The following is a 12833-nucleotide window of genomic DNA, read 5'->3' as shown; positions in this document are numbered from 1 at the left end:
CTGAAGCTCAGCCTGGGAATCAGTCTGCCGCTGGTGTGGCTCGCCGTCACGATGACCAGGAAGATGAGGTACCTCAGCGATGCGGGCTGGGCGAAAACACAAGGGACCAGAGCGATGGTCGTCAGGGGATACGATCGCATTAAACATGAAAGCATGATGGCATCTAAAGAACAATGGGAAAAAAGCTACAGTACTCCTATTTCCTTCAGCTTCGAAAAGAAGTCCCTTGAAGAGTGCCCATCTTCCCATTAAAATCTGTTCTCTCGTAAATCCAGTTGTACTCCACGAAATGTAAAGTAGTCAAAGGAGCACTTCGTGTAAATGGCAGTTGGCCTGCAATGAAAAGTTACTACGTCCTAATCAGAAATACTCCACTCTCGCCAAAAACGGAGCTTTTATGAGCTAGAAAAAAAAAAAGAGTAAACGAAATACGGGTGTCGCCATCACCGGCCAATTTCGAAAGTAAGCTGCTACCCTTTGGCACAATTTCTTTGTGCCGATTTCACAGGCTGGGCTACACCACCATTCACTTTCAGACGGTGATCACGGAGTCCTTTTTCGTGTAGGTGTCGCGAGTTTGAAGGGAGAGGCAGAAACAAATTTCAATGCAAGAAAAGAATTTCTCCTTCACTGCCGCCAAACTACCAACAGAGCCAGAAACCACCAGAGAATTGAGTTTTACGACAAGCACAGAATGTACGGAGTCAGTCCTCCGTGTCCCTTTGTTGTTTGGAAATTCGCCTGTTTTACTATACATTTAATTTGTCGTTCTGAAGATAGCACGCGTCAGTAGTGAAACGAAGGCGGCAGATTTCAGCCACGCGCGTAAACGAGACAGCTTCCTTCTCATGTGGGATGCGATGGGCGCCGTTATTAGCTAGGGATAGGCGCCTGCAGTGGTGTAGTGCGTGCACATAGTAAGCGCGCAGTGGTGTATTATACCGTGAGGAAGGCAGCGGCGGCCTCGTCGGCGCCCAGTGTTCGCAGCACGGGCAGCGTGACGAAGGGCGCCAGGGCGGCCACGCATCGGGGCACCGAGTTGGTCATCCACCAGCACAGCGGCAGCAGCAGCGAGTACAGGCACAGGCTCTCCTGCAGCGGCAACGTTGGTTCGAGATATATGAGGTTCTCGTTCTTAATTCTTTTCTTACAGAAATATCACTATATATGGGACCTCATGCGGTTTCAGCGGAGTTTGACACATTGGTGCACATCCTAAACAAAATTTCGCGCGTTTGGAACACGAACGCTGCTTAGGTGAGCCCCGGAGTGCCCAATCTTTGCGATATTCTCTTGTGACTGTGTGACGAAGGTAGGGGGGGCCTGATAGAATTATGCTATAGAGTCGACCTCCTAACGAACTGTTTGTTTGTTTCTTCTGTGTGTATGGGGGTAGGGGAAATTATACACGTGCAACTTCAACGCTCCGTTCAAGGGGAACAAACATGAATTGTTTCTAATTTCTTTTATGTGGACGGCTGTAGAAGGTGCGTTGCATGTGCGGAGCATATTCCACAGTCGTCGCCATGCGTTGTGCTCAAACCGTTAAGACAGCTGATTCACAACTCCCACAAGAGCTTCGGCCACTCTTAAGCCTTCGTGAATACCGCAACCTTCGAAAGGAGGTTCCCGATAGCTACTTCTCACGAACCCACATGACCTAACTGCTCAGACCTGCCTAGATTAGCCATCGGATAAACTCGAGAGTTGTGGGTCAGGACATAAAACGATAGTGACGGTGATGCCCTTGTTTACCCCGGAGGCAGTCACCTGAGCCGCTGTCATTAGGAATGTAGGCATAAATGCAAATACCACCCTACAATGAAATGCAAACAAGAGAGTTGAAACACGAAGAGCCAGATGAGAAGACTTTAACCGGATGATGGTCAGAATTAGAGCGGGCTAATTTCACATAGGTGTTAAGTGTCTCTTTTAGAAGAGTTTATCAACTTTGCTTCTATTTCCTTCCTTGGAACGAATATGTTGTGCTTTTTTTATTGCATTTACGTTTTATTGTTCGTGTTTCATTTGTAGGATAGTAGATCGAGTACAATGCATCAAGATAAATCTGGGGACGTCTGCTGGTATAAGACTGCAACATAAGTGATCACGTCTCCGCAGCGGTACGGGAAGCAGTCAAGCAACCCATTAAGAGGTAACACAACGCCATTGAAGGTAATGTTTGTGTGAGGACCGGTCAAGTGAAGACAGCCCCAATATTAGGCCTGACACTTGCAGGTTTGGACTTTGATAACAATGAATTAAGCTATTCTTATTTATATTCATCGATCAGTGCCTCAAGTTTGAGATTTTGGGCAAACTATGTTTACAAAGAGGAAATTTCATTGAACTTTATATTATATACAAAATGAGAATGACTATTCGTTCCAAAAATACAGTTATGCGCAGTTACATGAAAAGATATGAAGAGTGGCTTAGCAGGGATAAGAACTGAACGATAATATAGGCTGCGCGATGTTACCAACCAAGAAACCGGATTGCTCTTTCACTAGCGTCACTCCGAGACCGTTAGTAATGGGTACCAGTACCACTCAGTGCGCACACAACGTACCGGTGTTCCGTGGTAGATCAGTGGAATCAGATAAAAGGGCATGAGGAGGCCGACGGACCCGTACAACTCAGGCTCGTCCCCGCCGACAGGCTGGATCAGAGGCTTCGCGGTGGCTAGTGTCTCCGGCTGCAAAGCGCTCGGCCCGAGGCCTGATAGCGAAAAGCAAACGCAAATACGTTACATACCACTCTATGAGTGTACGGCGTCCATAGCACCCCACCCCTATGACCGTCAAACAACTCTTAAGACATGTTTCTCCATAAAGTTTATTCTGTCTTTCATGATTCTAACGGAAGCTAAAAAACCTCCTCACCGCCAGGAGCAGAGTGCCTTTCTATTAGTACCTTTCCTACGACCTTTCTTATCTTCCTATCTTTCCTACGCTAGAGTTATCTGCAGACCATAGCCAAAGAATAAGGGCTGTCCAAACTAAAAGCAATCTACAATGCCACACAAGAAAAGAAGACCCACTTGCAAAAGTATTGACCGTGTGTTCGCAGTGTGATTCCCGCCGCCATCTTTGGCAATGATGCACTCATTAATGCACTTTTTTACAGCCCGCCTTAGTTTCCCGGTCTATGGTCAAATACACGAAGCCCACCTCAAAAAGGGGGCTTTTAATCACACCACCAGCGACTGCGCGAAGGCGCGATGATTTCAGGTGTTCTTTCATCTTTAACAACAGCAGGTCGATGGTGAGAGAGTCGGACTGCAAAAAGGGCGAGGTAAAGCAGCCCACACCATTCCGGTTCCTGTAGTGCAACGCTACTGGTGTAGGCTGCATCTAAGTGTTAGGTGCTCTACGGGAAGGCAAAGTTCCAGACTTTCTTCTAATAGCTTTAAATTTTAGCAAACACGTTAGCGCCAAGAAAGTAAAACTGTGTCAGCAGCCCTAGTATTTCGGCAGTTCGCGCCCTCCTAACCATATGGCATGCTGATGACCGTGAAATCGTGGCTTACTGGGGGAGGTCAAAGACTGGAAGTTCTTTGGTGCACTGTCCATCTTGAGCGAGGACACCCGCTGAGGACAGATGGCGTGCGAAGTAGCCGGCAACGTGAACACGGAGTAGTTAGGCTGAAGAGCAGAGCGCAGCTTCTTCTTCGTGGAAACTGGGTGGGATCAAGAACATCCGGGGACGGCAGCATCAGCCACTTCTTCACGCGAGCGCGAGGGCGGATACACCTACCTTCGTTGTCTTCGTTCCAATAATACCGAGTGACTTTAGTTCTACTTCCTTGCAGTGTTATATGCAAATAGTTGTCTTAGAGCACGGGACCTTATGTTTCCGCGTAATGCATTTCAGAACTTGCGTACCAAAGAATAAACTTCCTAAAGCCCTGTGAAGTAGTTTAGTCGCATAATTATACCCAAAAGGCAGAAGAAAAAATTGTGCGATCGCCCAGAAAACTATGTAACATCGAAAACTAGCGCGATTAATCCAGAGCAACTTGCGACCGTAGGCACCTGGCATGGCCATAAAATTCAACTCCATGCTCAGAGTAGATGCTGCGGCGCGTCGTAATGTGTTCAATTGATTCTGATATGGTCATAGCCTTGTGGGACCGGGCTGCCACTGCCGGTGGCGCTGCAGTAGTGCAAGAATTTGTAAAAAGGAAGATTACCATGGAAAAGGAAGGATTTAAATTTCGGATGGCTTGGGGATTCCGTGTCCATCAATGCTGATTAAGATTCTTTGGTTTAGAGGTTGCCGCAGGTTTTTTAGGATGCGCAGCTCTGACTTCACTGCAGCGCACAATGACAAAAGAGAATCCTTGGAAACGTTGCAGCTTCAGCTTATGGAACACGTAAAGTATCTTTGTGATTCGTTCTCTCTTGCGTTCGAGCATATGTTCGTAGCCTCCCTCGCACGCTAGACGCCGCGCGCACAACGCATGAAGCTGCAGCAGTTGGTTACCATCCATCCCTAGCACATCCCCTCACACACCGCCTTCCCTCGGGCTCTACGCCTGAGGAGGCAGAGGAAACCGCCATCGCCCTGGCCCTTGTACATTTCAATGCAAACTACATCTTTAGCGACTCCAAAACGGCTCTTTTCAACTTCGCGAGAGGCAGGATTCACGCCCCTGCTTGGGAGTTGTTGAACACCCCCAACAAAAACTTACCACGCAGGGTAGAGCTCCAGTGGGTGCCAGCTCACTCTGGGAATCCAGGAAACGAGGCTGCCGATAAAGTGGCCCGAGGTTTGATTTACCGGGCTCAGGACTGCCTCGGTCCAGGCTTCTCGAGAGAACGGGCGCATACCTTTGCAGAGCTCACGCAAATGCCCCGCTTGGACCTTCTGACTTAACCTCCTCCGCACCCCTCCCTTACCCACTCTCAACAGATCCTCTGGAGGCGCCTCCAGGCCCACTCTCTCTCATCCTCTAAGCTGTTATCTCACTACTGTGGCATCTCCCCTGAATGCTCCCTGTGCGGCGACCCTCACGCCACACTCTCCCACATCATTTTCGGCTGCCCTGCTGATCCTCCCCCGCAGGGACAGCCCGCGTTATCAAGTTGGGAGGACTGGGAGGTCGTGCTCTCGTCTCTGGACCCGCCATCGCAGCTTGCTGCGGTACTTCGGGGTGCCGACGTCATGAATAAACACCACATGAACGTTCAGATGTAGAGTGGGACCGCGCGGTGGTCCAGAGACCCAAGGGGGGTCAATACACTTGCCCTAATAAAGTCTTTCTCTCTCTCTCCCTCGCATGGGCTCTTTCTTGTCCGCGCTCCCACTATGTTGTAGTATCCTCGTTTCACACTTCGAGTGTGATCATTTTTGCGTTCCTGGTTGGCTCGTCGCGTGCATAAAATTCGTATGGATATGCTTGTGCCACTTAGCTTTAGAGTCTTCGTTCCTTGCATTCGCCAGACCGACCTCATTTGGAGGAAGAGGAGGAAAAACATGTATTAAGAGCATAAATATACTGGGTGGGTTCAGTAGGAGAACCCGTTGGTAGCCATCATAATTAGGCCCCTCTAACCAACAATTTCTTGTAACAAGGTACCCATGTGGGCTAGTTGGTGTACATCAGACATAACTTAATCAGCGAAAGAACGAGACACGAGAAGAAGAACACAGGACAACGCTGGACTAACAACTGAAGTTTAATCGAGAAACGGCCAACCTAGGTCACCAGAGGACGCATGCGTATCAGACACACTAAACAAAACAAACTAAACAAAACAAGTTGTTTAGTGTGTCTGGTACGCATGCGTCCTCTGGTGACCTAGGTTGGCCGTTTCTCGATTAAACTTCAGTTGTTAGTCCAGCGTTGTCCTGTGTTCTTCTTCTCCTCGTGTTTCGTTCCTTCGCTGGTGAAGTTATGTCCAGTTTCTTGTCGAGGGGACTGTGGCTATGAAGGGTTGCCTCCCATGGCGCCCATATGTCGGATCGGGATTGCTGTCCAAGTCTGGGGTTTCTTGAGATTCTCAAACCGTGCGGAAAGGTGTGCCAACTTCTCCACAGAAAGGGCAGGACGAATCGCATGTATCTGGATACCATTTGCTTATTGAGAATCATTAATTTAACTGCTGCCAGGCCACGGTGGGCAGTTTGCTCCACTATCCGATGGGCAGGTTGTGATGACGCCACAAGGTCACGTGACCCAGGAGGCCCACCTGCCTCCTAATTTGCTCTCTGAGGACCACCTGGCAGAGCCATCCATGCCCGTGGTTTTTCGCTCACAACACCGACGCCGACACCGACACCGGACTTGCTGGTGAACGGGACCTTTAGCGCTGTCGCGTTAAAACAGGAGCGATTCTACCATATAGGCTGACCCTAGAAACAGTCCTCCATGCTGGATCTATTGAGGCTCTGCCAATATACGGAAAATTGCCAATATACGGCGCGTCCGTTTGGCAGCGTTGTTAAACTAAAGCAAAAGATTACCCGGTTTTGAACCGTCGTTTTGAAACTCGTACATGAATAAGGAGGTGGTGACATACTTGTGCATGAAGTGCTTATGGCGCCGTTACTCGAGCGAAAAATTGGGAAACGCCCTTGAGAACCTTTACTCCACCTGGGCAGCCGGGCAGAAAAGAGCGGCGCAGCGCTCTGCCGTGGCGCATATATAGCCCGCGATATCAGCGTTTTTCACACGCCTCACGATGAACAAGACATCAGCAATACGTTCCGCGCGACAGAGGATGTTATCACCAGAAGAACGTAACTCCTCCCCCTTTTAGGAGGGCACCAGTTCTCCCCTGTTGTGCAAACAGCTGTGAAGAGTTCCCTAATAGTAGCAAGTCGACAGTAATGAATTTCGTAAGTGCAGCACCGCTGCTCTATATAATTCAGTCATGACGACAAGTTCGGCGCAGGCGAAATCCTGCTTCCGAGATCCGGTGCGGTGGAGTCCACAGACGAAAGCACCAGCACATCGGCACGTCGTTCCGAGTTCTGGCAGGAGGAGGCGGTTGTAGCACGAGAATGAAAGCACCCACACATCACTGTGACGGCCTCCGTGCCGTTGAAGAGATGTGGACTGCACTGCCCAGGATTCAAGGGTTGCCCCGACGGTGTCCCTTGGAACCTTAGACCGAAGCCACCGGACACCCATCCTTGAAAGAGGATGATGACTGGGCAGACGGAGAAACAAACAACAACCAAGCCCCACAGAAGCCACCGAGGTGCCCAAGATGTCAGTTCTGTTCACCGAAAGTGCCTTTATTTGCCTCATTAGACCGCCCAAAAATTCTTCGTAAATGTAACCAGATTTTTACGCAAAAAAAAATATATTAGTAGCGAACATTTGAAAAGAGGAGTAAGCATGAATGATTGCCTGAGGAGACTATCTGCAGTGACGTAGATGAGCCAAAAGGAACAAGAACACTAGATGGCGTACTTATTCGTGTGCCCGACTTAAGAAGTCTGCGTTCGCATGAAGTTTACCTCTCCTACGCTTTAACCCAAAAGCGTATTCCTGGAGAGTTAAACTAGACCGGAGCAATCTGTAGTTCTTTTGAGACAGTTGCTGGAGCCATGTCAACGGTCGATTATCAGCAATTAGAATAAATTAAGAGCCCAAAAGGTAACAGCAAAGCTTCTCGACAGCCCACACCAGACAAGCGCATTCTTTTTCAATAGTTCTGTAAGCTTGTTCCCTTCAAGTAAGCTTCCTGCTGGCAAACAAAATAGGGTGTTCTTTCCCCTTGTTTTCTCGGCTTAGTACCACGCCCATCCCTCCTTCGCTAGCGTCACACTGCACCAGGAAAAGAGTCTGGGGTGGCCAGCACAGGCTGGGTTATGAATGCTAGCTTCAGGGACTCAAACGCTTGGCGCTTACGATCGTCCCACACAATGTTATTGGGCACCTTTTTCTTAAGGCCATCCGTAAGTGGACTCACCTTTTCCGAGAACCGAGGAATGTACTGATGGTAGTAATTCACCAGTCCGATAAAAGACAAACACTTCTTCGTTTGCGGCAGGCGAACAGCGCCAACCGGGCCCACGAATGCTGTTTGTTTATCGTTCCGGTTCCCGTAAGCTGTCATACCGAGGCAACACCCCAGCAACCTGTCCCGCTTCTCTGCCGTTCGTGCAGTGTGACAAGAAGTTGTGGGACGAGTTGGTTAGGCGACTTGTTGAAGGCTCGCTTGCACACGTGTTTGGTTCATGTCATTGCTGTGTTTCCGCAGTGTGACACGGGCTTTAGGATGTCAGCTCAGTGCATTACGTAGTATGTGTGTTCTGAATTCCAGTACCAGCGTCTCGAAGTAGAAGTAAAGTGAGCAGACTCTTTGTTTTCATCTAGTCATTTTATCGCATAACAAAGCCACAGTTTGTGCGCCACTATACGTCGACGGCCGTTGCCACGCGACCAAAACGAAGAACGTTCTTCTCGACTTCCTCGATGACACTCGTGCAGCTGATGCGGTGATGGGTGTGCAACCTACATGCCCTCTCCTTCGTGGGCGTGGCCATGTCAGATCATGTACTTGTCGTTGCCATAGCCCGCGCCACCCGAGTCGCCCGCAGCCGCGTCCCGTGGCGACAGGTCTGGCGGCCCCATGCCGCTGCCCGCCGCGGCGCGTGCGGCGACCAGCCTTCGCGTGCGCTCCCAGCAGATTCCGCTGATGCACACCGCGATGCACACGATCAGGATGACGAGGAAGGCCGTGGCCAGGATCAGCGGCATCGACTTCTTGGTGATGCTCTTGAAGCTGCTGTTGGGCACGGTTGGGTCCTGGGGCTGCGAGACGACACACGGGGGAGGGAGAGAGAAAATGGTAAGGCTACGTGCGCCAGCGAGCTGGCTTAGCCGCGGATTCAGTGGGGAAGTGTCCTCCAGCGCGTACAAGCTTTCCTGTATAGCCTAACCTGCTAGAAAACCAACGGTGAACATTTATGACGGTACCAAAAATGTTAATAGCGGAAAAATGGAGGCCTGCTGCTGGAATATCTGCTGATATACTAATTGTTATAGTGAAATCTTACAATATACGAAAAAAATTCAGGGGCCACTTTGACGATCTAAAGTGCGCGAGGTGAGACTTTCCACGCAACTTGCCGTAGGCACACACGAGGCGGCTATGGGGCGACTTGGATTGGCTAGTCATGAACCATGACTAGTCATGATTGGTAAATGACTAACTAGTCATGACTAATTAGTTGACTGGTTAATGACTATTTAGTCATGACTAATTAGCTGGTGACTAACCAGTCATGATTGTTTAATGAATAACTATTCATGTTCGGTCAATGCCTAACTAGTCATGATTTGTTAATGACTGACTAGTCATGACTGATTAGTTGACTGGTTAATGACTAGTTTGTCATGACTTGTGACTAATGACTAGTTATGACTCTATTCAGGTGTAACGGACGGACAGACAAAGTAATGGCCGCCATTAAAGGCTTTCGCCTTAAAAATTACGTTCATGCACCCTGTTTCGGCGCTGAACCTGATGTGGGGCCGCAGAACGCATCTGCGCTGCGTTGCTAACATAAGGCATTATTAGCCACCTCATGGCGCTGCCAAAGACAACCCTACCGGGCACTTCCGTGAGAGAACAAGAAATCCCCGAACCACCAGTCCTTTCCCCCTTCACTTGAGGCAGCTAGACGATAGCCCGGAATGCAGCGCAAGCAGCGAGAGAAGGGCCTGTACCTTGAAGTAGTAGTCGTATGCGACCTCGAAGCCGGCCGCCTTGCGGACGCGATCGTCGCCGGCGACCCGGTACGCGCCGGTGTCGTTGAGCAGCTGCCCTGCGGAGAGGAGCACGATCTTGCCCGGCTTGCCGGCCTCGGCGACGGCCACGACACTGCCCGCGCTGCCGCGTTGGCCGCTGCGCCCTGGCAGCGCCGGGCCGGAGGGGCTGGTGCTCGGCTCCTCCGACCCCACGCCCAGACGCCGCCAGGTGAGCTCGGGCACCGGAGTCTCGTCCGCGTGCGCGAACAGTCCCTCGTCTGCGCCGTGTGCGGAGGGTGATGCGTATCGTTAGCGGGGCTGCCGGGGCCAGATGGTCTTACAGTTTACAAATTCACTGACCCATGCACCCTTATAAAAATGGTCTACAGACTGTTTATAGACTTCTTATAGACTCTCTTGCCTTCCTATAGGTATTTTTTTGTCTATTCATAGTATATAGACTGTCTACAAAAGCCTGCTAAAAGTGTATGGCCATAAATCTACAGATTGTCTATAGACTGCCTATAGCATTTGTATTGCCTATAGACTGTTCTCTAAGTTTTGTCTATAGAGAGTTTATAGACTTATATATAGAAGTGTACTAGTAGTAGAAGATCTTTATTCGACCATAATCTACAGGCCGAGCATGTCGACCGCCTGGGCGACCAGAAGTCGCTGTTCTTCCTCCCCTTCAGCGCCAAGCCAGTCGAGCCAGGTGGTGATGGATAAAGAAGGTGGGGGGTATGGACAGTCTATAAACTGTCTAAAAAATTTTTGTAAGGGCAGTTCCTGCATTGCATTTCGCAAGTACACGTACTGCTAGCAGGGATTCCTACGTGAGCACGCCTATGCGCTATTCCTCGAGACTCTGCCGCGACATCAGTGCAGAACAAGTTTTACATATTATAATCGGTTATGAAGAAAAGAATGATGCAGTATAACTGTCTCATTCATGGTAGAAAACAGAACCGCGCCGTGGGGAAGGTATCAAGCGAAGAGAGAAAGGACGAAAAGGAAAAATGAAAGGCGCGGGAAAAAGTTGGACCACGTGGGGTTCATTAACAGACGCTGTCACCGCGCGGTAGTCTGGTGCCTTTCGCATTCCACCTCCATCGAAATGAAGCCACCGCGGCTGGGATTCGAACCGGCGACCTCGGGGCCAGCAGCAGAACGGTAACCCCTGAGCCCCGTGGCGGATTCCATAGCCGGTCGAAGGAAAATGAAGTGCGCTAGTTGCCCTATACAGATCAACGAAAGCACATGAAAGGTTGTACTTAGTTCATAAGCGATATTAGCGTTTGACGACCGAAAGGGGCCCCGTAAAACCTACAAAACCTTAACGCAGATCCTATTTAAAATGGAAGATAACCCAGATCCTGCCACGTATAATTTGCACAGGGCCACTACGCGCACACTTTTCATGTACTACGCCCTCCTGACACGTGGCTATTGTAGGGTAGAGCAATCCCGCATGACAGTGCTAGCAGAAGGAGCACCTGTGTACACGAATGGCGACGTGCGCTCACATTGGTGCACATGCATTGCCCACTAGCCCCGCGTGGCCTGGAGTTACGCAAGGTGGAAGGTGCACACAGACCGCCGGCATGCAATGGTGCACGGTCACGGCGGCGAACACAGAGCGAGGGACACTCACGGGAGGCGGCATGCCCGCGGCGTCCGACGTCCAGCAGGACGCCCAGCAGGATCGCCCGGGCGAGCACTGCCCACGACATGGGGAGCTGGAGAACGGAGCTCCGGCTGCGGCGCTTCGCTGTTAGAGGCCCTGCGCCCGCACTCGCGACCCTCTTCTTCTGGCCGCAGCGCGAGACACTTCCGTAATGGGAAACTTTATTGCCTTACCCGCGAATCTCGTGCCGCAGAAAAGTGAAAATTGAAAATTGTTTTTTTGAAGAAATAAAATGGCGCAGTAACTGTCTCACATATCTCGGCGGACACCCGAACCGCGCCGTAAGGGAAGGAATAAAGGAGGGAGCGACAGAAGAAAGGAAGAAAGAGGTGCCGTAGGGGAGGTCTCGGAATAATTTAGACCTCCTGGGGATCTTTAACGTGCACTGACATCGCACAGCACACGAGCGCATGTTCGAAATCGGGCCCTGAATTTTGAGTTCTTCAGGCTGTTGCGTAAGTTGTGGTAGTAATGAAAAATGCTCAGCGCATCTCGTAACTTCATGCTGGCGGCGACAGGTGGCGCTAGTTCTCATAGGAGTAAGCATAATCATCATCATCTAATGTACACGGCAGCATCCTCCGTATCATCATCATCACCATCATCATCATGTGCCGGATTTTGGGCATATTTATGTATACGTTAATGAGTGTGAGTGTTAGCACTCTTTATTTTTTGGGAGCGACATGACTTTCATTTCTATACGCTGCCAGTTTCATCATCATCAGCCCGTCTACGTCCACTGCAGGATAAACTCCTTTCCCGATCTTCTAGTGTCTTCCTTCTCGGGATCCGGATCTGCCGTCACTACCTGCCATAAGTAGACGTATTTGCTTACCATTTCCAGCGCCTCGCTACCAGTTGTAGACTACTGTGCCCTTGCGAGGCTGTTGAACTTTACCTGCATCTTGTAACCATCAAAGTACTTTAAACCATCATCATCACCATTAGAGGCCACAGGAGATATCCTGGTATAAGGTATATTCTAGACTAAGGCGTTTTAAAGTTTCGTCGCAGCCTTCTTATTGTCGAAGCTATGTAAACATGGCCGGCATTGGAACCGCAGTTTCACGCAGCAAGTTACTGTACTCTCAGTCTACGCAGTGATTGCCCTAGCCCTCTGCATCGCCATCACAGTACTGCCGCGAAGGCTTGCACATAAACTGCTCACTGCTTTATTAAGGAAGAAATTTGTTTAAAGAGCATTTGTCGTACTTGCAAGCACCCTAATGTAGATAAAAACATTGCGAAAATGCTATCTGCGGCGGCCATCATGGTACCGTTTAGAATCACGTGATCCAATCTAACTAACTACATTGTGTTTCATTAGCTTTATAAGATCAAAATATTACAAAACAGTGCTTCTGAGATCTAAAAAGATTGTTGACAGATTAGTACGCCCTGTATTTTTCACGCACTGTAACGGTCGGCTAC

At 49.8% G+C, this 12833-nt stretch overlaps 1 protein-coding gene across 1 annotated transcript; it reads right to left on the bottom strand.

Moving 5' to 3' along the window:
• Positions 1–8506: 8506 nt before the first annotated feature.
• On the bottom strand, positions 8507–11445 carry LOC149363959 (uncharacterized). Its single transcript, XM_089570006.1, has 3 exons — positions 11367–11445; positions 9692–9990; positions 8507–8773 (listed from the first exon to the last, which is right to left on the bottom strand). The coding sequence occupies exons 1-3, from the start codon at positions 11443–11445 to the stop codon at positions 8507–8509; spliced, it is 645 nt and encodes a 214-aa protein (XP_089426132.1).
• Between the last annotated feature and the right edge of the window lie 1388 nt (positions 11446–12833).

The sequence above is a fragment of the Amblyomma mixtum genome, chromosome 2 (assembly GCF_055824585.1).
Source record: "Amblyomma mixtum isolate Tamu chromosome 2, ASM5582458v1, whole genome shotgun sequence".
Lineage (NCBI taxonomy): Eukaryota > Metazoa > Arthropoda > Arachnida > Ixodida > Ixodidae > Amblyomma > Amblyomma mixtum.
Note: the sequence above shows the minus strand (reverse complement) of the source record. Positions and strands in the feature narration are given on the sequence as shown.

Excerpts from the sequence above, each read along its gene's own strand:
- LOC149363959 (XM_089570006.1), bottom strand. The coding sequence starts at position 11,445 with ATGTCGTGGGCAGTGCTCGCCCGGGCGATCCTGCTGGGCGTCCTGCTG. Across the intron at positions 9,991-11,366 it reads CCGCGGGCATGCCGCCTCCC|ACGAGGGACTGTTCGCGCAC; the intron begins GTGAGTGTCCCT and ends CACACGGCGCAG. Across the intron at positions 8,774-9,691 it reads CATACGACTACTACTTCAAG|CCCCAGGACCCAACCGTGCC; the intron begins GTACAGGCCCTT and ends GTCGTCTCGCAG.